We start from the raw sequence: 26,475 nt of genomic DNA, 5'->3' as shown, positions 1-26,475 counted from the left end.
GCATTGGCCTCGGGGGACTTACTCCCCGTCTGAAAGCCAGCAAAGGGACGGGAAGCGTCAGGCCCGAGGGCGTAACTGTAGTGCCGGGAGCAGGGAGGGATGGCCGGGAGGCGCTCGGGCACCGCGGTGACACCGCGCGGGCGCTGTGCGCGGGGTTTGTGGTTACTGTCCCATGTCCCCGAAGGCGCCAAGGGAAAGCGCTCAGACGGGCCGGGCGCTGGCGCACGGCGCTGTCGTTTCGAAACCCAGCCACCCACGACGGACCCCAAACCCGCGGCGGGGCGGCCCAGCCCTGGGCTCGCCGCCGGCGCTTTGCTACAGCTTTGCCGGAGGCAGCGGCGGGTCTTCAGGCCGCCAGGATCACAGCTGGGGAAACTGAGGCCCGTCCCCAGGCAATGCTCCCTCCCTCCAGCCTCCCGCGGCTCCGGTGGTCTCCCGGAGTCCGGGCTCCGCCGCTTATCTCCCAAACCCGCTCCCTCACGTGACCTTAATGGGGGCTAAACGGCGTCGGGGTTCGCCTGATTGCGGCGCAAGCCAGGGGCCCGCGCTGCCCCCCGCGTGGGGAAACGCGGAGCGGGCGCGGGTGGCTCCGCGCACGTCTGCACGCGCCCCGCGGGACGCAGCAATTTGAGAGACGCGCCCCGCGGGAGCCGAAATGCCATCCGCTACGACTGCCACTCACCCCCCCCACGGGCCACAGGGTCCCTTCCGCACCTCGCGCACCCGGCTCCAGGGCAGGACGGCCCCGAGCTCAAGGGTCTCCAGGCGTGCGCCCAAGGCGGTGCCGGCTGGGGCCCTTTTTGGGGCAACATAACCCGAGCCCCGTGCCCAGCCGCGTCCCACGGCGCCCCGCAGCCCCCTGGCTCTTCCTGCCCGCCCGGCCGCGCACTGCTCAGCAGGGGACACCCCCACGGGGCGCCGGGGGGCTGGAAGGGGCCAAGCAGCCCACGGCCTCCGCACGCCCCGCGCTGCAGCTCGTCTGCGCGCCTGCGCAGCCAGCCCGGCGGGGCCAGATCGGAGGTTTCCCAAGACACTGGGCGCTAAGCTCGGTGCCTCCGTCCTGGGGGTGCTCCATTTTTATCCCCGCCCCCGAGCAGTGACAGGGCTGACCTTCATCCGGCGCTGCCACGGGTGCCCCCAAGCCCCCCGGGGGGGCAGTCACGTGCCCCGCGGGAACCAATGGCCCCCGCGGGCGCGGGGCGGCACCTGGGCGCGGCGGAGCGGTCGGCGGCCCCAGCCCCGAGGTGCCCGGCGCCGGCCGGCGCCGCTTCTTCCGCGCTTCCCCAGCCCCCGAGGATGCTGCCAAGCCCGGTCACCTCCACGCCCTTCTCGGTCAAGGACATCCTCAAGCTGGAGCCCCCCGCCTGCGCGCGCGAGCAGCACGGAGCCGCCTGCAGCTCCGAGCACGCCGCCTTCGCGGCCCGGGCGGGGCACGACCTCCTGCGGAGCGCCTGCCGGGCGGAGGAGGTGGACCTCGGTAAGTGCCAGAGCTGCGGGCTGGGAGGATGCCGGAGCGGCAGGGACCCGCTCCATCAGCTCTGCCCCCCCGCAGGAGCCTCCGCCCCGCGTTTAGGATGCGGGAGGCTGTTGCATTCCCGCCCTGCCGGAACTCGGCTTTAGAAACGATTCGGCGAAGCAAGCAAGCTGGCGTGCAGCGCCGTGCAGGGCTCACGCAGATTCACGCTGCCCCTGGGGTTTTGCGAGACACGCACGCCTACCGCCTAGCCGCCTTCTCTCGGGCCGCCCGTATTACGAGCTACCGGCGGCCCTTGCAGAGGGGAGCACCGGGACACATGCCGCCGGAGTAGCCGAATACCAGGCACGGGGTCTTAAGACGCAACGAGAGGGCGGAAGACACGGAGGGCAAGAAGTCAGGGCCCCGCGGGGGCGGCGGAGGAGCGGGCAGGAGGGCAGAGGCGGGGAGGGCCCCTGCTTTCCGCGCTGGACCCGGGTGCCGCCGGCAGCTCGGCGGTGTTTGAAAGCTTAAGTCTTTAAAGCGGAGAGCTGAAAAATAGACCCAGCACCAAACCCTGCGTTTCATTTCCCCCTTAATGGGATTTTCACAGCGTGGCCTTGTGTTTGCTGACTTTTACTGAAGTTCAGAAAAGAAGACGAAATCACTCGCCGAGTAACAATTATTGCTGCTCCGCAGCGCTCGGAGGAGCGATGCAATAGTGCGGTGTTGACTATGGCCGCGAAGCCGGCCACACAAACGAGAGAGAGACAAACAATACGGATACTTACATTGCTAAAACTGCTCCCTAAAGACCATATATATACTGGATGGTCATTCTATTCCTTTGCTTTCCAGTCTCCTACCTTTAGTTTTCGCTGTGTTGTGCGCCAGAAAAGGGGGACATGCCAGCGTTACGTGGTTCTTCGGGGAAATCCCGGAGCGACTCAAGGACACACCAGATCAACTCCGATGCAAGAGAGCGGGGCCGGTGTGTGCCCCCCGGCTACCCGCCACCCCGCGTTACCCTTCCCCGCGGACAGAGACTTCCGCGCCCCGCGGGAAGACGCGCAGACACCGCCTGCGCGGACGAGGGTGCTCCCGCACGCCTCGGGTTCAAACCAAACCCGACACTGCAAACAGTCACCCCGAAAACACGCCCCGTTAGTGCAGGGGCAGCTGGGGCTCCGGCCGCGTTATTCCGCGCTCCCCGGGGTTTGCTGCTGATGCCGGGGGGCGCAGGACGCTCAGCAGCCCGGGGCCGGCTTGTGGCACGGGTGAGGGGGCCAGGCGTTGTCCCCGAGCCGGCTTTTGAGAGGAGAAACCTCAAGTCGGAACAGCTCCCGCGGCTTTGCAGTCCGGGCAGCGAGAAAACCCGCCCTCGTTTCCCTTGTGTCGACTCTGCGGAGCCCTGGGAGCCCCTCCGCCGACGCCGCAGGAAGACGAGGCAAAGTCAGTGGCAAACTCCGCCGCCTGAGCACGCACGAGGCGCCTTACATTTGCCACGAATCCTTCCTTCCTGTCCTCTCCGAGGAGCAAATCTTGCTTATCACTCCCAGTGAAGCAGGAGCGCTATGTAAGGGAAGGAAGTTTTGTTTGAATATACCATTTGAAAGAATGGTCTCATTCTGGTATCAAGGGTTGGAGTGTCCTTCTGCTGGTGCACCAGAAAATGTAGGGGAGGCAAGGGTGTTTCTTGTGGTATCTTTTCTTAAACCGATTGTATAGTTGGGGGAGATGTTGGACAAGCTTTCCAGCACAAAGTGCCTTTCACACTGTGCCAGAAAGCTTGTCCTACATCCTTTCCAAGGACAGAGTTGGTCCAACAGAAGACATCAGGAAAACACCCTTTCTTTTCATAACACTAGTTTCAGTAAGCTAAGCTTGAGAAAGTCCCTTCGTTGAGTTAATGGAAAGGCTGCTCCGGTTTAACCAGCTTTTACTATAAACGTTTGTGGTAGAGGTGGCTCAACTAGTTGTACTAATAGACATTTCCTACATGTTATTATATGGCAAAAAATAAGCTCCCCTCCCCCCACCAAAAAAGAGGGGTTAAAGTAGTTGCTGAATTTAGCTTGATCATCTGTAGTCCACAATTAGTGGTCACAACCCCCACCCCACAAAAAGCCCATCACTGTACACAGCCCAAGTGTGAAAAATGCAGCTCAAGTGTGTTTAACCCTTATGGGCAGGACTGGAAGAGGTCTCGCTTAGCTTTGTGCTTGGCCTGTTTTTCAGGGAAGTGTTTGATCGCTGAGTCTTTCGAGATGGAGAAGAAAGAAGAGGACCCCTGTGAGCGCCCCAAGCAAAGGCAGAGGAGAAAACCCCGGGTGTTGTTTTCCCAAGCTCAAGTATTCGAACTGGAAAGGCGATTTAAACAGCAGAAGTACCTCTCGGCACCGGAAAGGGAGCACCTAGCTAGCATGCTGAAGCTCACCTCCACTCAAGTAAAGATCTGGTTCCAAAACAGGAGATATAAGTGCAAAAGACAAAGGCAAGATAAATCCCTGGAGCTCTCTGCCCACCCCCTCCCTCCGAGGAGAGTTGCTGTACCTGTACTGGTCAGAGATGGCAAACCATGCCTTGGGGGCTCCCAGGCTTATACTTCCCCTTATAATGTTGCTATCAGCCCTTACTCCTATAATACCTACTACAGTGGCTACAGCAACAGCCCGTACAGTGCTAACTACAACTGCAGTTATGCTGGGGTGCCCTCTGTGCCAACTAGCACTACACCAGCCGGGCACATCATGAATATGAGCTTTAGTATGTCTAACGCTGCTCAGAACCAGCCAGGCCACTTGCAAGCCACGCTGCAAGCAGGGATCAGGGCGTGGTAACTGGGACGTTAGGACTACCTGGAAGACGTGTGCCCTGAGCAATACCGCCACTGGAACCATCCAGGACACAGACTGAAGCCGGAGAGGCTCAGAAGCCTGAAGGGCATCTCCTGCTCTGTGTATCTGGACATTTCCTGCACAGTCCCAGTCTGCTACACAAGCAATCTGCTGCAGCTCGTCACTGAAGCTGCTGCTTAGAGGACACGGGGTTAGAAGGGGCCCTTGAAGCTACCAAGCTGCGACAACTGGAAAAGTGAACTACTGATTATTTATTTAACACAGGAATTTTCAGCTACATCCCTCTCTCCGTCCCACCCCAAAAAGCATTTGCTTCTCTAGGCTACAAGGACATCCCAATAAGCTGGTGCCTTCCCAAAGGTGATTTGAAAGCAGAGACCATGCATGCATCTGTGCATTTACTTTCATATGAATGGTTTATTTAAGACTTAGAGCTCCCTTCTCATCCTCTGGAATATAGTTCTGGTATATAATACTTGATTTTTTTTTTTTTCCGGCACACATTTTTGCTTTGTGTAATTTTTCAATTAAATAAGTTGATAACAGTATGTAATTTTCAACAACTTCTGCAATTCCTTTTTCTAACTTTTCCCGCTCATCCTTCCTAGCTCAAAATTAGCATAAAATAGGATTTACGTGGAAATAAATTTCAGTTATCAAGAGGACAAAAAGGGGTCTGAGCACAGGAATGGAAGACTAACTGGAATACTAATCTCCGACATCAACTCCTATTTCTAATCCAGGAGCAGTCTTTTACTTTTCTGCTTCCTTTCCCCTGCATATAACATGGCTACTATACATATCAGCTGCTTCACAGAGAAGTCGGGAGGGTTGGTTAGTTATGGATTATCGGTTCATATGCTTAGCTGGCAAAAGTCAGCCAAACTACACTGATTTCTATGCTGCTATGTCATTTTACATTGACCAAGGATCTGGTCCAACATATGTGAACTGTTTTACAGGTATGAAGAACTTAAAATCAGGGAGAAGGGAACACTCAGGCTGAGGAACAAGGCTAAAAACATACCAGCATAGTGGTGATGATTGTAAAGTGTCAGTTTTCAGGGACACAAGATCTGTTATGGATAGTTACAGTGATTGCCATCATGGACCTGTTTTTAAATTACCCTTCCCATACCTAAGGATGTGGTTTTATTTGAATGCATTATTAAAACAAACAAACAATGAAGAACTGTGTAAAATATTCTCTATGTCAGAGTGGCTAGAAGTAGAAAATTAATTCTGAGAAGGGAACAGCTGTCGGCAGGGACTTTCCTGACCCCACATAAAAAAAGTCTTAATAGTTCGAATTTTTCCCCACCCCCCGAGTTCTGCACAACATCCAGGTGAGCACTGTTTTACAAATTCCTTTTCCTAACATAAGCACGTTGGGCCTCATCTGAATCCACATAGAGCTGCCATTAAAACAACCACGCGGGTCCTCGTGATTCAAGACGGGTGTCCAGACACGACACTGCGCAGTCCATACGCGCAGGGCCGTGTCCTGCTTCTGCTAGTTTTAGCCCACAGCTTCCGTTCAGCGCTGTTCAGGGAGGCTGAAGTCTTGTTTCCAAAATGCGCATTTGGAAGCCAGAGACTTCGTCTTCATATCTGGAAAGTGTTTCTTGTTGAACACCATTCTCCTAAGTGATAATATTATTCCACAAGGCTTATCCGCAACATTACAGAAATATTAAAGCCATAGGTGTAGATAACTCTCTGGATAGCAAGGGTAATTACCAAAAATAAAAATCACAAAATGTGTCAAGTGAAACCATGCCACTCTTCTGCCAGACCCTCTGGCAAAGCATAGTTGCTGTCACTGAGAGGTTCAAAATGAAATGGTGCATGTTGTGGCCTGACAGAGCCTAGGGCACAACACAGTGCTTGAAAAGCAGGTGTGTGATATACCTTTCACGCTGCTTTACCGATAGACATGCCATATGCCGTGGAAGACACCCATACCCTCTGATCCAACCCCTGTAGTTTGGGCGAGACATTTCTCTCTTGCTGCATTCCCTTACGTGTGGGAGAACTCCGCCCTCTGGACCTGACCTGGATCTCACTTCCTAGCTCATAGTCCTTTTACTTAACTAAAACTGGTGCAAAGGAAAAGAGAATCGGGCCCATTTTTTCTCACTCATCTGAGGTCTCAGGATACTAGGTTGTGCAGGATACCAGGTTGTTTTTAATATCCGTGCTTTGGTTCAGGAATTCTTCTGAGGACAGTCTCAGTTGTAATCCTCTTTTCGGGAAGAAGGAGCGCAGGGAAGGAAAGAGGTGTTATTCCACTTAGAACACCATTACGTCACATCTATCCGATGCCTAGGACAACTGAATCTCCATCCTGCTTGAGATCACAACCGTGGCAATACAGCATGTCATAGATGGAAGTAGAGTGAGATCACTCCAAGCGGATTTTGTTTTGAAAGCTGAGCCACACCTATGCTGTCCCAAATCCATTTGGGGCCTGGCTCTGGCGTAAAGGAGACTGGAAAGATAAGAGTTCTCACAGTAAAGAGGTTGTGCATTCTCAGCATGCCTTGGGAGCATGGCCCATGCGGTTTGTGCTAGAGCTGGAGTGAGTGTAGGGGCTGCTAGATGGTATGCAGCCAGTGGAAACTTGGCTGCCCATCAGCAGCTGACTTCCACCCTGCCTGAGGGCGCCGATTTAGATGGCTGTTGCAATTCAGGGACTATTTCTGGGTGTACAAATCTTGGGACAACGAGGTGCCCCATCGTGAATGTTGCCACTAGAGAAACAGTTACAATAATAAATGTGGTTCATAACATGGATAATGTTTCCACCCTCCCCTTGAGAACCCTAACCCATTGCAAGACATCCTGTGACCGGTGCTCTTTAGACTAGTTTTAATAATACTCGCTCAACACTGGACCGAAATATACCGTCCTGGAGACTCGTTTACAAGACGTTTGCACTCCTCTTTACATTTTAATACTTTATTTAATATTTGTTTAACACTTAGTTTCCACTTTCCTCATAATTATTTATTACTATTTGAAACTATATACCGAACACTGTTTCAGGAGCATTTGAAATGTAGACTGCTTGCTTAGTTTTTAAGTGGACACAAGGTCACATGGTGATGTTTCTGGTCCCTAATGGATGAGTAATTAGGAATCAGATTTCCACTGTGTACCTTTTTCATGCACAAAATTCACTTCTCCACACATATTCTCTAACATTTCTTTGACATTTGCCATTTCCAAAGAGTTATCGCCAGCAAAATCCAACATAGTGAAAATGAGAGTCACAAACTTATATTTCTATTAATTCCTCTTCCCCTCCTCCTCCCTCCCCCACGGTTTTCTAACAGAAAGCAGAAGGTATTAAGACAGGAAAAACACACAATTAACATCCAGTAATTGGAGATTTTGTAAAGATTAGAATCTATGCTTTCAAAACTGAGGTTAATTTAGAGTACATTTCACAATTTAAATCCCATTTATATACACAGTTTTTTCACCTCAAAGATCTGAGAGTAACGTAGTACACATTTAGCTACATTGAAATAAAAGCATCCTTGTTATAATCATACTCTGACAAATGGCGGGGGGTGCTTATGTACAATTTTGGTAGTGTTTGCAAATAAGTGTCCACAGCTAGTGCAGGGGGCTGGACCGGATGATCTTGCAAGGTCCCTTCCAACCCCTTACAGTCTCTGAACCTTTGATTCTGTCCACAAAACTGAGTAACTCAGTGCTGAGAAAAAAGGAAGCCATTTTTTCTTTAATCATTAACAGTTTGAGAAAGACCATTCTTAAATAAAAATAATAGGGAGGAAGCAGAGAAAAAGTAAACTTCACTGCAGTTAGTAGCCAGCTGCTGAAATGTTTCAAACTCACAATTAGAAGCAAGATTTTTTTTTTAAAGAGCTCAGCCCTTGTTAAGGCATATACAGAGGAACCAGTACCATGCTAAGTATACAGATGACTGAGTTTTCCCATTCCCCATCTTTCTTTGAGTGAACTCTCTCTTTCCACTGGAAAAAAATATTGATTTGTTTTCATGGGAATGGATCGTTTCAGATTAAATTTTCTCAACATGAATTTAAAGTCTGAAATTGTCAACACACAAAGGAAACTCTCCCTTCCTCCTTAACCTCCCACATTGAAACACCATTTTGTTTAAAAACACTCATGTACTTACAGTATGCTTTTGGAAAAAAGCACACATGTATGAGTTCAAATCAACTAACCCAAACTGAATTTTCCCTACTCCTGGCTTGTCAGAAATGCTGACTTTATATCCCATTCCAAATGGGAACAATTAAGCTTTTTGAAATCTCCAATATTTTTCTGAGACATGGGTTCCTCCTCAGCTGGGGCAATAGGCTCCTTTGAGAAACTGGTAGTAAGAGGACAAATTTCCAGGGGTGCTTCATACCCAGCAGACCCTGCATGAAGGTAAGTGAAGCTGTCCCATCATCCTCTGGAGAAAAAAAAAAACGAGGAGAGTCCTGGAAGTTAAGCTCAGAGCACCACCCTTAGAAACGTCCAAAATTTCCACTTGGGTTATTATCTTTGCATGTTTCCCAACCCTGCAGCAGGGCGAAGACAGGACAGGTCCGGGACCTTCTGCTGGCTCATCTCCCTTTGTGCCACCTCTGCCTTCGCTCACAGCTGCTCCACGCCCCTTCGCCTGCTTCCTGACACTTCTTGTCCTCGAAGCATTTGCCCAAGAGAGACTTGCAGAAGGCAATTAGGCTTTTATCTCTAATCCGGCCTAGTCCTGTCACTCTTTAGCATTCACTCACTTCCCGAATGGGACCTAATTGACGTCTAAACCAAAACAACAAAAATCCCTCCAAGAGATAGTGCTGTTCACTTTCCTGCCTATCCCAAGGCTTGACGTTTCACCTAGACTAGGTAGATAAGTCAATAAAATTGCAGACAGGCTGGCTCCCCAAGCCCTATGCTATCCAAGCTCTTTTTGGGAACATCCTGAGATCCAATCTGTCTTCAGTCTTCTTTCTAGCCCCAGTGCTACAGGCTCCCTTTCTTTTAGGAATGCAGTGTACACAAAAGGAAAACACATGCAATGTAACCAGCATTGTTGCCAGCTCTGGCCATTTTAATGATGTCTTGCCAATATTTGGAGCCTTTCCTTAAGGTCTCACATTAGTTGTCAGGTTTTCAGATTTTAGGCAGAAAAATATTGCAAATTTATAACCCCGATAGTTTTGACGAAAAGCCTGAAGGCTAAATAAATAAGTGAAAAGAAACTCACACAATCCAAGGTTCATTTTAAAGTTCATAAGACGCTTAAGCCAAATTTCCTAATTTTGAGGGCCTGTCTTGCAATTTTTGATTGCTTCAGGTGGATATTAAACTAATCACCTATTTCACCACTTTCCATTTACACCAGTAACGTCCAAAGCTGTCAGACAGACACTACACAGCAGTTGCCATATCAGAGCATACCAACGTTTCATACCAGTCCGGCACTCCATGTCTTTCAGCAGACAGTAAACAAATACTTGAATGCAAAAAAAGGGCAATTACACAGGGCAAATTTATTTCTGGCCCCCTGAACCACAAAATTAAGACTAGGTGTATATATTTATTTTAACCCAAGCAATAAGCACTGATGGCAATCAATTAACTGAAGAAATCAAGGCAAGAATTGATGGTGCTAATATGTGCCGGTTAAGCCTAAATAAAATAATGGCATCAAGGAAAAAAAAATCTTGAGAAACCTTAAAATTTAGCTTTATAGTACAATTCTTCACCCTGCCTTTTTATATGGATGTGAATCCTGGATGTCGACAAAGGGAAATGAAATAAGACTGCCAGTATTTGAAAGCAAAGGGCTAAGGAAAATTTTTGGTACAATACAAGACAATGGACTATGGAAGAGAGGACATCCAGTGTGACCCCCAGTCACTTGAGGCTATAGCCACAAAGGGCTACAGCCACAAAGGCCTAACTTTTAGGCTCCCCAGAATGGAAACCACAGCTCGGAGACAGGAGCAGAAGCTCCCTACAGTGCCCGAGGGAGAGTTCAACATCTCAGAACGGGATCCGCAGCAGGCTGAGCAGAGAATTGCCGAAGATACTTAACAGGAAACTCTATCAACAAGGCTGCTTCTTAAAACCTATTTCTCCTTTATCCAAAATCTATTGGTTATTATGGAAAAATACATAAATGTGCCTTGGAGCATGGACATGTCCCCTCCCCCCTCCCAGGTGAATGCATTCACCACTAGGCTAAAGGGACTTGCTAACTCTCTGCGGGGGGGAAATCTGTAATTCTTTTATACCAAGTAGTGGTCAGTGTCTCTTTTCTACTGCCACACCACTCAGTCCCTATAGCCTGTTGATTGGTGCACTATCCTGGTCAGTGAGAGAGATGTTCAAATCCTCTCAGGCACAGAAAAAAACCCAAACCCCAGTCTCTCACATCCTAGGGGAATGCTCTAGCCACCAGCCTGCTGAATAAAGGATATCACCACCTCCTCCAGCCATGCTTTTGAATAAAAGCTGTGGCTGCTGCTACATGCCCAGAGCCTGCGGAGAGCATGCCTCCCACACCGTGCTCCTCAGAGACTGTACAGAGAGCTGGGGGGAAATACCTAGTTTGCGGATCCTGGTTGCATTGAAGCATGAAAAAGGCACTAAGCTACTCAGCCTTGAAAACTCTTTTGAGCAAGCACAGAAACCGAACAGGGGAGCTTACCTGAAAAAGGCACAGGTGGAAACAAACTTCAGATGCTTGCATGGGTAGGCAGAGGCTTCAAAGAGTGCATTGGATGCTTAAATTCCACTACAGGCCCTTTGCAAACCTCATCGTGAACCCCTCCGGATGGTAGCTCCCCTTCCGTCACAAAGGCATAACAGCATTCCCGCGGGTCCACTGAGGACCTGTAAGATCAAACTGAGCAAAGACTGCAAAGCAGCAGCTCCAAGTCTGTTTAAAAAAACCCAAACCCAAACCCAAACGGTGTACCACAATCTGTGTTACACTCTGTATGTCCCTTAGCCACTGCTAGCCTGCCAAGACTGCCAGCTCCTCAGGTGGCATCAATCAGCATTGATTCCAGTCAGTTGAGCTCCACTAACTAGTGTGGCTGTGACCCATCCACCCAGCTGCTTACCTTTCCATGCAGCTTCATTCTCTCAGTGTTCAGCTAGAGGGAAAATGATACCTGAAAGAAACTAATGCTTTTTTCTTCAAATATCTTTTCCTATCTTAAGACAAATGTACTACTTTCAAAATGTGCTAACTCTATAATGTCTTCTGGTGCGTCCAGTGACACTGTGAGGTTTTTTACAGCTTTCTGACAGTTGCGTTCAACAGTTTGGATTTTTAAAAATAAAATAGAGGTTAAAAATAAAATACAGTAGCGTGACACGTGTATTTTGGGCTTTTTGGTTGTTATAATTTCTTTCGTATTACTGTATCTCCCAGAAACCCCACCCATGATCTTTTATTTCTTTGTTTGTACTATGTCTAGAATAAAGACAGTCATTGATCACCAAAGTTTACCACCTAGGACAAGAAACGGACACAGACAGAGGGAAGAATAAAAGGAAAAACAGTGAAATAATACTAGTTAGCGGGGTCTCAGCACATCACCATCTTAGCCACTGTCCAGTGTGTATGGTGTATGCTGGTAGGCATGACAAATTAGGACAATGCTGTTACAAGCCTCTATTTAGTTGTAATTGAGCAGTTAATCAAGCATTGGTGACAAGTGACAGATTAGCAGGCCTAGGGAATAAGCAAAGCTCTTTCTTTATCTGCAAAATAGAACAGAGACCCATCAGACTCATTTCACAGAGGCTGTAAAACAGCCATGACTTAACAACTGCGCCAGCAGTCACTGAAAGGAGCAGATATTGACCTCTGGCAAAGGATCATGCGTTCACCTTTGTCACCCAAGTTCACATGATTGAGATCTGCATTGTGTGATCTGTCCCCAAATGCACTGTTAGAAAATCATTCTCTTTCCCAGAATGCATAAATTACAAAAATAGTCAATGACTGGAAATTGCAGTAGGATGGCTACAAACTCTGCTCGCTGAGATGTACAGTCCTTCTGCTTTGAAGACAGGGTTTCAACTTGAGTCAACTAATGAAACCACGGAACAACCAGAGAACCAACAGCATATCCAAATATTCACAACAGGCAACATACTGTGCCAGGCTTACTCATATGAGCAATACTTTTGAGTCCCTGGAGGCAGTTAAAATCTATTAGACCCATTCTACGAGAAGCACAGTAAGACTTAATTAGGTAGCTTTTGCACTGTCAAAACTCCCTAGGACAGCCATATGCACTGGAAGTCAGGGGCTTATGTGCGGGCTTGCTGACTGCAGTGTGTCAAGCTCTTTATTTGCTTTCAAAAATTCATTCAAAATTACTGTTTTGGTAAGTCTCCAGAAATACCTAGCCCAAGGTTGAAGCTTGTTTTGTTCTGTAGAGAAATCCACAATTTTGGAGTGCATTGCATGCTTTAAGTCTGCTTTCTTTCCTCACTCCTAAGAAAACCTACCTTGCATTATATGTACTGGTCTACGTTATGAGGAGAACTAAAAAGCAAGCGTCACATACTCATATTCACAGCAGCAAAGATTTTAATCGACTATAATTGATTTTGCACAGTACATGAAGTGTCCACCAAGGGGCACTCCTGCAGCCAAACTGCTCAGTCTGCCTGCAGAATCTGGGAAAATCCTACAAAGGTGGTTAACTATGTTAGCTAGAAGTTGGACAGAAAAGCAGGGCAAGATGGCACCTTTTAAATGAAGACTAACCATTTCAGAGAGGCACGTACCTTCAGAGGCAACAACTTACTTTGTCAAATGCTATGAACAGCCTGGCAGAAAGAAAGGCTACTTTATAGAAGGGAAAGGGACAAGGGAAGGGGATATACTAAGAGGTAATAAATGGATTGATTAAATCAGTTAAGATGAAGAAGGAAGTTAAGACCTGAGGGACACCAGAGTAAATAGCTAGTTCAGGTAATAAGATAAGAAGCTGTAGCCCCTGCTGAGACGGTTGTTAATATAATCCAGTCTGTGGGTGACTTCTTGTTCTGCAATTTCATGTTCTACCGACCCATTTCTAGCACCTGATGAAGCAGATCACTGAATATGAAAGCTCATGCCTCTCTGAACCAGTTCGTCTTTAAAGTGCCACCCTGAGCTACCTTTTGTTTGGCTTCAACTGAGTCAGCTAACGACTTCTCCGTGGCTGGTCTGTGGTCCTGTGCTGAGCTATGTGGTATTTATTCTCAAGTGGTTTCAAGTGCTCTGCCCTGGTTGGGCAAGACTGGTCATGGCTTAAACCTCGCAAAGAATTAAACACATACCTGCACAAAGGCACGCTTATGCTTGGATAAAATTGAACTAGGGGGTTCTGTACCTGCACAGGGAGCGATTGGGAAGGGAGCATGGTCAAATGGTCAGTGCTAGCCCGAGAGTCTGGAGTCTTAGCCCCTACTGAAGTCAGTGAACTTACACCAAGGATGACCCTTGTTGTTAAAAAGCCCAAGTACTCCCATTAAAACAAGAGGCTCCTCCCATCAAATGACTTGTGCCCAACAAAAGCTAATGAAGGGAGAGCAGCGATAAGTGTTTCAGGAGCATAACCAAAAGGGAAATGTATCTGAATCTCCATCCAGTTTCAGCTACTTGGTTACCCTGCTTCTTGAAAGGAAGAGAGCCAATGTGCTTCCTCCTCCTTGCCACCCCCACTGAGCACTTGCCTTTCACGCACGTAGAGAAATGGGGAGATTGAGACTCGCTGTGGATCTGCACAGTGGATTTACCGCAACCTTAACAGCATCCTCCAGATGCACTTGGACAAGAGTCCCAAAGACTTCCCAAAGGACCTCAGGGATCAAGTACAAGTGCTAGGGATTATTAGGAATAGTAACAGCAAAGCCAGTACTTCACATGAAAGACGTAAGTGATCAGTTTGGCTCTAACAGAGCTTAGCTTGAAAAACCTAATGAGGCCAATCTTAGAAGTGCATAAGGGATTTAGGAGCTTAAGTCCCATTGGACTTTTAACAGTTGTGGAACTGTTACCTCCGACTCCACCGAGTGATTTTGCTTTCATTTGCACGGGCTTTTTTTGTTTTTACACCAGCACAATTCCACCAACTTCAGTGCAGGCACTTGTGATATCTGCAGAGGCCTTGTGGGTGGAGATTTAAACTGATATAACTACACTGATCATTAAATGCCTTCCTTGCTACACACTGTGTGACTGAGATCAGTATCAGTGCAGATCTTTCTACAATCTTGGGTTTCTATTTCTATCAGGCTTTTCCCCCCCTTTTACTTCAGATGTCTCTCTCTATGACTCCACTGACTTTAGTGCTGCTCTCTCTGATTCACAGTCTAAAGACAGAGAATTGGACTCGCCCTGTGGTAACTAGTGATATTACCATGCTCATTGCACACATTAAAAACAAAATCATCTGTAATACTGGCTGGGGGAACGTGAGGGGGAAGAGATGTCATGTCGCCCCAGAGGCCACCCTCTTGCTCACTCCCTCTGGCCAGCAGAGTGTGAGAAGGTCACCTCTCTTTGTCCTAAGCAAACATTCCCAATATGTGTTACAGGTGAGGACTTCTGGCTAAGCTATTGAGCAGATTGGGTAGGAAGTTTCTTGCAGGCCACCCAGTTTGTATACAGTCTAAACTTGTGGGTAGCCAGAACTGGATCCTAATTTGCTCTCCAGAAGCAGAGGATAGAGGTTAGAGGGCCTGTTGCAGGGGCACCGTTGGAAAAATACTGTTAGGCTCCTATTGCTTCATAAATCTTTCCAAATTGCTTTTCTTAGGTGATAAGAGTATAATGAGGTTGAGTTGTTATTGGAGCTACTGATGTTCTCTAAGGAAGTAATTCCAGGTACAAAACAGCCTGCGCAAAACAGCGCCAACAGTTTAGAGATGTTAAAAGCAGGCTGTTTATCAGGTTTTATGCTGCCATGCTTCACCACAGCGACTGGAAGTCTTGTACATAAAACCAGTAGCAGAGTCCCTGGTGGGTTTGGTGGGATCTCTGGAATTCCTCCTGGTTTGGGGTAGAAACTCTTCAAGGTGAGGGGGGGAGGTCAGCAGGGGGGGTTGGTTTGCGACTTTTGGGGGTCAGTAGGGATTTAAGGATGCAACAGGGTGTCAGTCAAATTGATGTCATTCTCAGAGTGAAACAGCTTTTTCATGGTCTCGGTGACTACACACAAACATATCAGACGGAAAATGTGGAGCCAATTCTTCCACTTGGGTGAATTAGCCTCACTCCACTGAAGCCAACACAACATCACTCCTTTATGGAAACTGAGGATAGAAACCTTGGGGTCAAATTCTGTTCTCAAAGAGCCCCTTCCTGGGGAACTCAACAGAAGCTCAGCCCCACTTTTACCCCATTCAGCACAGTTTTGCATCTGTTTTCCTGCAATGTTTGCTACTCACCAAAACTGCGTGGTTACCAAATTCATCCCTGGAGTAACTTCAGTGAAGGGAAGGGGATTATTTTGTGGATGTATAGTTAACGGTTCAGGGAAACTGCTTGAAAACATGAACTCTAAAAGCTCAAAAACCCAGATGGAAAGATAAAATCATTATTTAATAAATCTTTAAGTTTCTGGACTGTCAGACTCCTAGGTTTCTGATGCTTAGAGTCAATACTAATAGTTTGAACTTCTCCAGTGCCTTTGAGTCAAGGATCTTGCAAAACACAAATTAAGTCTCACAACATTCCTGTTGCATAATTTTCCTCCTATCCTGCAGGGAGTGGCAGCTCTTTCTTTAATTTGTATGAAGAATCATCCTGAATTTCCCCTGTATTTGATGTCTATGACAATGGTAGCAAATGCTACTACAAAGTGTTATTAGAGATGTTAAAGCCTTGCAGATAAGAATGCTTTTGACATAGGAATAAACCAGAAAGATTTTTTTTTTTGGACAGATGATATCCTTTTTAGGTTTCAGGCTTTTCAATGAAAACCCAATACATCTCGCAAAAAGGATTACATGAGAACAGAATTTTAGTTCCTTCAAAATGTGTCTATATCCTCAAAATAGCTCTCATTATTACCCTTTCTGATGCTAACCAACTGCATTATTAGTACTGACCAGGCCATGGAAAGATGCACCCAGAGTTTGCACTGCGTTTTGGAGATGCACACACCACCACCTCCGCCCTAGGAGCCCTGCCTGGCGCAGGGACCGGAGCCGGTGGAGACAGCGATGCAACGGCCGGACAAAACCCCCCGGGAGGTGCCCAGCTAGGACAGGGACGGGCAGCAGCATAAAGCCGCAGCCGGCTTAGAAGAGGAGCACGAGTGTCTGTGGGTAAAAAACCTAATATACGTGTGTGTGTATATTTACCGCAGCAGCAGGAGCGCGGGCCGAGGGGGGCGGCGCCAGCGGCGGGGGGGGGGGGGGCGCGCGGATAAAGGCGGAGCGGGCGCGTGGGAAAGCGAAAGCGGCCGCGGAGATGAGCGCCCCGCGCTCCGCTCCCGCGCCCGCGCCCGCCAAGCCGCCGACCTCCTTCCTCATCCGCGACATCCTGCGGGACGCGGCGGCGGGGCAGAGCCGGGCCGCGGCCGCCTCGCCCGGGCCCCCCGCGCACGACAGCCCGCGGCCGGACACAGGTAAGGGGCCGCGGAGAGGCCGGCTCCGCCTCGCCCCGCGGCTCCCGGACCTGCGCTGCAGGAGCGCCACTTTTAAGCGACCCCCGCGGCCGGCGCTGAACGGCGGGCGCCTGCTGCCTGCGGGCTCACGCCGCTGGCGGCTGCTCGGGGCCGCGCGCAGCCCCGCTATGAACAGCAAGGGACGGGAGCCTTGTCCTCCTCCCAGCGCCGTCGCTGGCCCCCCGTGACCCCTGAGGGGTTTCTGGTAGCTCAGTGTGGCTGGGAGGCCGTGGAGATGGTGCTCGCGGCCCGAGTAGTCGTGAAAGACGGGAGGACAGAGTTTTAAGTACATAGCTCATAAAGGGAGTTGGGGAAGAAGCAGCTGTTGCAGGCTGGCGGGTCCTGAAACTCTTGGTGTGACTGAAACAATGAAACTTGAAAACGACTCTCTGGGGAATGAAGGTTTCCGAGTCTTGTTTGGCGGTCAAGTCTGTGTTTGCACGGACAGAGAGCGCTAACCGTCTTTGAGAGTGGGACGGATCCGTTATGTCTGTAAGCTGCTTTGCAAAAAGAGGTCCCTATCTTAGTGCGGCACCCAGGTCCTTTGCATAATAAATAACAGAGTAAAACAAAATACTCTCTAAGGACTGGCAGTTTATTGCTACAGGTGACTGTCAAAACAAACTTGGATGGGAGATCGGGTATCGGACTGTATAAAGTCTAGAACCAAAAGGAATGTTTCAAAGAACTACTTTAATTTTAAAAAGTATATATGAGAGTCCTCGAAAAATCCCCCCCTGCCCCCCAAAGTGGTGCTGCAGCTGGTGTAATTCAGACAGACTCCATTCAATGCCGTAGCTGAGAATCTGGCTTGCAATTCTCATCCAAAACATGCCAAGTGCAGTGCAAAAGTTTTTTTTTAAAAGGAAAATGTAGCAGGGAAATTGCAAGAAACCGGCTTCTCTTACTACTTGAAGCAACAAGCTTAATAACGCAAGCCTAACCTCTTTCTTGTCTTTCAGGTCTTGGCATCATTTGGCAACAGGGAAGAGTATTTTGTCCTTAATAATAACCTGATGCTATTCCTTTACGAAACCTTTCAGGTTGGGGCTTTAATTGTAAAGGGCACGATACTGAAACATACAGATTGACTTGCAGCTCCTGATGTTTGCTGTGGGTGCTCAGCACCAGTTTGGATCAGGCCAGACTGATTATACTGAAAAATAAGATAAGAGTGAAAGGTAGGGTTGGCAGCCACAGCCTACAAAGTAGCATCAAGACCTTATTTCTTTGCTCCTGGCATACTGGTATATCTCTCTACCTCCTCCTTTTCCCTAAAAGACTTCATCTGCCAAAAAAAGCAGTCTCTGGACAGAGAAGAAGCTGGTCTTGCAATAGAAAAGCTCTCACCTGACCTAGTGCAAAAACTTGAATTTAAAAAGCCAGATCCTGCTTTCAGCAGGAGCGTTGCCATTCTCTCTGTAGAAAGGAGACCTCATACCCTGATTTCAGTGGGAGTAGCAAGTGCTCGGGAACTGTCGTGGCCTTGGACTGACTTTTAGTAGCCAGCCTGAATCATTAAAAGAAAATTTGGGAAATATGTCCGCAGTCATGACTATTATGATTTTGAAAACATATTTTTCTCTTTTCTCTGTTTGCTCTTTTGAATGTACCTGGTTGTTAACAACAGCAGAAGGGTAGAAACTTAAGCTTTTTGTTTTAAAAGAGGGGAACAGGGAAAAATGAGAATCTCACAAACACAGGAGCTCAGGCTTTAAGGAAAGGTTGCCCATATAATGGGACCTATGACAGTCCTGCAAGCTGACAACATAGCGGTATGTGTCGTACAGGAATTCCTGAGCAGGAAAAAACCCCCCAAACATTAAAAAACACTTAATGGAGTGAGTGTTGCATCTAGGTTTCAAGGGGAGGGGGAACTTTAAAGGAAAAAAAGCCCAAAGATGACCTGGGAAACGTGAAAACAATGCCTGAAAATAAGCTGTTGTTCCTTTCTAACGTATAACAAGACCTGTTCCCTTCCTACAGGTGTACACATGGAGTCCTACCTGTCAGACTGCGAAAACTCTCTGAAGTCCCTACCTGGTACCCAAAGAACCCAAAAGCAGCAGAAGCGCTCACGGGCAGCCTTCTCTCACACGCAGGTCATCGAACTGGAAAGGAAGTTCAGTCACCAAAAATACTTGTCGGCCCCAGAACGAGCCCACCTGGCAAAGAACCTGAAGCTCACAGAGACCCAGGTCAAAATCTGGTTCCAAAACCGAAGGTACAAAACCAAGAGGAAGCAGCTAGCCGCTGAGCTTGGTGGACTCAATAAGACCTCCATTCTCCCAGCCCTGAAAGGGGAGGACCTCTCCAGGGCCTCGCTCATCTCTGTGTATAACAGCTACCAGTACTGTCCATATCTGTACTACCTGAATGGCTGGGGTCCATCTTTTTGGTAACTACAGCTGATGACCAGTTGTGTGGGTCTAAACCAAACTTCTTCCTTTCTGCCCAGTACTAACCAGGCATGGGAGAAAAGTTTGCTCAGAGGCACTGAACATACTACATCTTGTAGTTGTCTTAAAGGTGTTTCAGCACTGCTTAAAAATCTAAGATAAATTTTTCCAAAGCGCCTACTAATGCCATACCCCTGCACAGCACTTTTTTTCCATCGGTCATTCTCAAGGGAGATCGGCATCCTAAGTGCAACTTTGCAAATGGGGAAGCTGAGGTAAAGTGACGTGGCCAATGTTAACCAGTGATGGAGCCAGGATTAAAACCCAGCTCTCCTGCATACCTGTATAGTGAGCTATGCACTCAGATCGAGCGTTCAACCCGCCTCCTTTTCTTCCTTCCCCCAGAACTGAAAGTCCCCAGAACTTAGGTGCTTCTGGAAAACTTCTTAGCTATGACCACCACATAAGAACCAAAAGGGAAAGATGTGCTATAGAAGTTGCCTCTATTCTTTCATCTGGATTAACGCTATTGTGTAGCTGATGCTGAATACAGGGTCTTTCAAACAACCAGAGCAAAGCTGAGGGCACTGAATTAAAAAAAGAAAAGCTGCTTTATTTCATTTGCATTTATAAGTGCTTTTTCTTGAAGGGGAATTAAGAGTCATACGTTCCTAAAGCAAGAGTGTATCGTATATCCCTATGAATGTCAGGCCATGTCAAAGATGCCAGCATTTAAACCAGTGATTGTCATCCAGGGAAGTGGGGCACCCCAGGATGTTGCCAGATGCTTTAAAGGGTACTTTGAGGTATGACGAGATGAGCAGATAAACCAGGCTCAGGCTTGCCCCTGCCTGCACAATCCCTAACCCCTACAGCGCAGTCCCTGTGCAAGGAGGTAAGCGCTGAAACATAAAAATCTGTTTGTGTTTTTTTTTTTAAATTGGTTGCCACTCAACTCACAGAAGTAATGGAAGGGTGTCTCAAGTCCAGTATGGGGTGCCTGGAGTCCAGAAAGGTTGAGAACCACCGATTTAAACTATTGCTGTATATATGTGCATAAACTGCGTATTGCTGCCTTTTACTGTCTGGAAGTAGAACTGCTCAAATCTGGACCACAATACCTATGCTGCTAGCTGAAGAAGATTCTCCTCTTACTCAGTGTAAAGGCTTCTGAAGCAGAAAGACTAAAGCTGTGCCTCTGCTGTTTTAGGGAAGTTGTGCGTGATTATGCCTTGCATATACCAGACATGAAATGGTCATGTACCTTGCTATATGCACTAAATGGGGGTGGGGGGAGCTCCTTAGCTGATTCTGATTTAATTTCATTGACGTGGGATCCAAGACAATTTGCAGCTGCTGAGAACATAGCCCTCTAATTTTCCCATAACTTTCAATGATGATAGGATGCCCCTGCTGACTTAGCAACAATGGAGGAAAAGAAGGTGATCTCAAGAACACAGCTCTCTCTCATATTTGGGTTTTGACACTGTTTAAACACTGACATGCAGATTTAAAATGGAAAGGCTCTCAACTCTACTCAGAGTAAAGAGAAATAATTTTCTTTCTAAGAGTAGATAAAAAAGCAGGCTAGTGGTGTTAAGAATGAACTCACAGGCTTGTTTGTTGTACAGATAACTTTGTAGATCAAACTGGGGATGGAGCACACGTGAAACAGTGATGTTCATTTTGTGCAAGTTTAATACATGCTGTAATGACTGTGTGTGTGCTACTGGGTACATTTAGTCTTTATAAGAAGACAGCTATTCCCAGGCAACAGTGGAAGTGCAACACAGACAAAACTTTTATGCAGTTTCAGTGATGTAACAATACTTTGCATGTGCATTCACAAGCTATCAAGAATGGCTCATCATTTAATTAGCTCCCAGATATTGAATGGTGGCTTTGCAGTTACTACTGTTGTGTAAGTTGTTTGAAATGTATGACAAGATAGCATCCTGTTTTCTAACTAGTCTGAATGCAACAGCTAGTATCTTCAAGTGGCACTTCTCCCAGCTTATGCTCTGTTTACAGCCTCCTTGCTCTAAAAGGATTGTACCCCATCTCCCTTAGTCGGCATTCAGATTGGAAGGTCATCTCCAGGCTGTTACAAAACATGTTTCAAATCCACCCCTGTTGTTGAGCCACTTTCCAAAAGAAGTGATTATACAATACTTGGAACAAAAGCTTCCTTATGACCATACGCTGTACGGCCCTGATGCTCAGTGAATTTGCAATTCAGGATCAGACCTGAATGTAGAAATCCACACATTACTACCTGGCTTCTCATGTGGTCACTTAGATGTGTGTAAAGCATAAGTGTTACCTGGTCAGAATGGCAGGGTCTGATTTTTTTTGGTTAACCCAATGCAACTGATCTCATTGAAATTATTTCTGACTTCTTATACAGTGTAAGCAAGAGAAGACGGAGGCTTAGTGCATCTCCTCTACTTTGCACGTGGTATGGAGCAAGGAAGCGGAGGCTCCAATTAATTTTGCTGGGCAACAGTGTGTTGGGTCATGAGCACGGTATATGAACTAAGCACTTGCTTGGGTTTGTCAATGAGAGTACGTTTCTGTTCTAGCTCTGGGTTTTTACTCTTGGCGTATGAGCAATAACAAAACCTTCTTGCCACTTCATCTCTACTGTCTGTGCCTTGTATTTTGCTGAATTAGCCTAATGCAAATGGTTGCTCTGTGTGTGTGTGTGTGTGTGCGTGTGTGCACGCATTTGATACTATTACCACCCTAACAATGTGTGTATTTTACCCTGGAATAAAACAGTGCAGGACGTTTCCTAGAAACACATTATGGTGGGTTTCTGGGTTGGTTTTTTTGTGTCCTGTTTTTAAACTCCACCATCTATGTTCCAGACTCCTGCATTTTTAAGGCTAGGCAAATGTGCAGTAGCACTGAAGCAAGGATACATTAGCAAGAATCTGTACTCCATTTCCATGTATGCTGGCATAGGAGGCAGCTGTGGGACCTGTGCTTGGGCCTTGTATGCAAAGACCAAGGACAGCTAGAATGACTCCACATGCTGGAGCAGATGTGGCCTGGTAGGTTTGCATGGTTATGGATGGGAAGGAGTCCTTACTACACAATTACTTACACTTAAAGGCTGCAAAGCTGAGGCTTGATGGAAGTCTCTGCTCAGATTGTAGTGGGTTGGAATCAGCTTTTAAGGGAGTTCATACCCTGTGAACATAATACTGGAACGGACCTCCTGGATCTTGAAGTCCAAGTCTTCTGCAACTGCAGGTTCCATATCACATAATCCCTCCTAACTGATCCAGTTCCATTTTAAAAGTCGCTAAGTCTTTGACTGGATGGCTGTTCCAAAACCTCACTAACACTATGCACGGCTGTAAGTCCCCTCCAACAGTTTATATTTCCCCAGTGCAATGCCTCCACTTCCAAAAATATGACTCTGGCTCTCAAAGCCGTGCTTCAGCCTTTATTCAGTACAGGCCAGATACTGTAATGTCTTATATCTATTGGTCCAGTTGTAGTCTTAAACGTCAGCTCTCCTTCTGTAGTCACAGGGGCTACTCCTCAGAGTACATATGGAAGAATCAAGCCTTGTGGGAGCTTCATACAATTAAATGTCAAAAGTAGCAAGTACAATAGCAGTTCTTCAAAATAGCAAGGTATGAGAAGCCATTATTGATTGCAGCTTAGCACATAATATCACTGATATCTACTGATCAAAAGGATATTAGGTCCAATCCAGTCAAGTAACAAGCATCCCTTGAAACTCAAAAATACCATCAAATCATTTCCATGTGAACTACAAGAAAAACTACAGAACTTTATCCCCCCACTACCAACCCAGGAACTGTTGACATGCTCCCTAAAATCCACAAACAAAGGAGCCCAGGGAGACCTATCATATCCAACCATAGAAACTTAACTGAGGAAATATCAGGTTTCACCGAATCCATCCTAAAACCTCTTGCCACCCAAAGAGCGAGTTTTGTCCAAGACACAATAGACTTTGTACGAAAACTTAAAAGCATGAACCACCTTCCCAGAAACACCGTCCTAGCTCCCCATGGGCATAACCAACTTATATACAGGAAAAGCTGTGTTAACCAACATTTTACTAACTGGAATACTCTATTATCCGGCTTGCACATGCAGTCTTTCTTGAGCAGGGCTGGCGGGGGGCGTGAGGGCAGCAGCTCCCCTCTGTGGGCTACACAGGCACCACCCTGCCAACTGGACACGGGGCGGGGAGGGAGAAGTTTGCATGCCGCCACCATCCACCACCCTGCACCACTGTGCTAATTCCAATAACTAATTTTTAGATACATGGCACCCTCCTTACCCCACTCATGCCAGATAGCAAAGCTTTTACTGTAGCAATATCCCACACCACGATGGTGTCCAAGCCTGCCTTGCATATCTACAAGAGCAAGAGTACAACTCAAGAGTACAGAGCTAAAGATATTATTGAGTTTACAAACTTCATCCTCAGACACAGCTTCACTTTCAATAACTAACACTTCCTCCAGACCATGGGCACAGCTATGGGCACCAAAATGGCCCCACAATATGCTAAGCTTTTTATGGGCCACCTGGAAGACGAATTCCTCAAGAACTGCACCATCAAACCCATGCCATACTTAAGATATATAGATGACAACATCATTTGAACTGAAAACCTGCAATCTCCAATTGGTTTCCATCACAAATTCAGTAATCATCACCCCCTATCAGACTCTCTTGAATACTCCATTTCCTTTGTAGACACTATGATCACTATCCAAAATGGTAAAATACAAACCGCCACATATAAGAAACCCATGGACCAACATACGTACCTGCACAGAACCAGCAATCACCCTAAACACACCAAGAAACCTGTAACATACAGCCAAGCCCTCTGATAACACCAAATTTGCACTGAGCACACACACAATGATCACCACACAGATCTCAAAAGGGCTTTCACTAAACAAGGACACTCCTCCAGAGAGACAGATCACACTTTTGAAAGAGCCACCCAGATACCATGGGAAGAATTGCTGCAGTACAAAAAGAAAATTCCCATGAATTGCCATTAGTTACAACATACCACCCCTCCCCGGAACCTATATGGAAAACCCTCAAACAACTGCAACCCATACTAGAAGAAGACCCAATTCTTACAGCGATCTTCCCAGAACCCCCCCATTCTAGCCTTTAAACAAGCACTGAACCTTGCCAACCTCATCACCAGAAGCAAACTTCCTATAGCCCAAAACACATGGAATGGATCCAGACCGTGCCATGACAAGAAATGTAAAACTAGCCAATGTATCTCCCCACCCCCACAATAATTACACCCCACAAAGATCCATCAGCATCCCTGCATCTTACAGCTGCACCTCCAGAAATGTAATATAGCTCATCCAGTGCACCAATGCCCTGATGGAAAATATGTAGGAAAAACCAGACAACAACTGCATACCAGAATGAATGCATACCAAAAAATCAGAGACAAAAATACCCAATTACCTGTGAGTGCACATTTCTCACAAGATAACCACTCTCTCCAATCTCTCAGTTTTAATCCTCAAAGGGAATTTACAAAACATCTTTAGCAGACAAGTCTATGAATTTCACTTCATCAGTCTACTGGAAACTAAAAACCGTGGACTAAGCCTAGACATTGGATTCATGGCACATTATAACCTGCCTACCATCTGATAACCCCAGGTAACCTCTCTGCATTTTACCAGCTACATTTAATCACCAGGTCACTATTTCCCCACCCCACTCCACCTCACCTACCTGTCTCACTCTCATTGTCTATCCTCACTGCCACGTATTAGCATTTTCACAGACCTCCATTTTTGCATAATGGCTTCTATCCCACTCAGGAGAGTGCAGTACAACTGCAAATCACTCTGCCTGAAGAGGAGTGTTTGTATCTGAAAGCTTGCAAAGAACAATCTTTCCAGCTATTTAGTTCATCTAATAAAATATATCACATTTACCCAAAGTACTTTGTCTGCCTTGAAAAAACACAGCACTTTTCGGTTCTGTCTGCTTCAACAGGAATGAAAAGATTCCACAGTTAGCAGGAATCAAACAATGTTCTTTACATTTTTCTCCCTGTTTGTTTATCATTCAAGACGCACATAAAAACAAGTACTGTTTCATCTGATTAGCATGAAGCAGAGGGCTGTCTGAAAGAGGGAAGGTACTTATTGCAGCTAAACCATGAAGGCTTTTAAATGGTTTGTTTCTCTTAATCTCATAATGAGAGTATGCACAGAAGCCTCTACATGCTTGGAATTTAGCAACTAATTAAACTGTGCCCACTCATGGATGCTACAGCCCATTCACATTTTACATTCGCAGAGCTTGATCCTGCAAACACAACTGTGTTTAAATTTTAGCTATGCAAAATGTTGCATGAATTCCAAAGTTTCAGGCCAGGCATGTGAATGTCTGCAGGGTCAGGGTTGTGTCGTGAAGATAACAGCTAAATATAAAACGGGTGAATTTCCCTTCAAAGCTCAGAAATAAGTACTATGCTTTTCACCTCACATTAGTTAATGGTCACGTATGCTGAATGTTTGTAGATTAATTCTCTTTTTCAGGGGAAGAAAACAAATAGGAACAACCTAAGGGAAGCTTTTTTCCTAGCACAGCCTCAACAGTTAGGCAGTAAATATTTGATTCATGAGTCACTTTCACCACCCATCCTCCACCAAACCTACAGGAAAGTTAACAGGCCACTTCTATTCCAGGTTAACCCCATTGCAGTCAATTGGGTTGTACACCTAGAATAAATTTATGCTGCATTTCAGGTTTTTTTCAGCCTTTGTTTACAGAGCAAGGTATTTTGCACTAGTATTCTCCCACATCCCAATTCTGCACTTTGTCTCCTAACTTCCAACATCAAAATGCGGGTGTGAAGCATGACTGTTCTGATAGCAGTGTTCACAAAACCTCTGGACAGAGGTGGGCCTAACTGCATTAACTGCAGTGCAGGGAAGGGTCAAGTTGATGAGCCTGTACTATGACCTGTCATCCATATCGCACTCCTGTAGCTAATGATTTTTGGCTGACACTTACTGACCCAATACATGAAAGCAAGC

General features: G+C 46.9%; 2 protein-coding genes across 2 annotated transcripts; both read left to right on the top strand.

Moving 5' to 3' along the window:
- Positions 1-1,181: 1,181 nt before the first annotated feature.
- On the top strand, positions 1,182-5,480 carry NKX2-6 (NK2 homeobox 6). Its single transcript, XM_090052014.1, has 2 exons — positions 1,182-1,477; positions 3,692-5,480. Exons 1-2 carry the CDS (start codon positions 1,297-1,299, stop codon positions 4,291-4,293), a joined length of 783 nt encoding a protein of 260 aa, XP_089908140.1. The 5' UTR covers positions 1,182-1,296; the 3' UTR covers positions 4,294-5,480.
- An 11,296-nt stretch (positions 5,481-16,776) lies between these two features.
- NKX3-1 (NK3 homeobox 1) lies at positions 16,777-22,137 on the top strand. The gene is made up of 2 exons (XM_090052003.1): positions 16,777-16,946; positions 18,972-22,137. The coding sequence occupies exons 1-2, from the start codon at positions 16,790-16,792 to the stop codon at positions 19,385-19,387; spliced, it is 573 nt and encodes a 190-aa protein (XP_089908129.1). The 5' UTR covers positions 16,777-16,789; the 3' UTR covers positions 19,388-22,137.
- The last annotated feature ends 4,338 nt before the right edge of the window (positions 22,138-26,475 follow it).

This window comes from Crocodylus siamensis, chromosome 6, assembly GCF_052110815.1.
Source record: "Crocodylus siamensis isolate JL-2025a chromosome 6, ASM5211081v1, whole genome shotgun sequence".
Classification (NCBI taxonomy): domain Eukaryota; kingdom Metazoa; phylum Chordata; order Crocodylia; family Crocodylidae; genus Crocodylus; species Crocodylus siamensis.
This window is presented reverse-complemented; position numbering and strand designations above follow the sequence as displayed.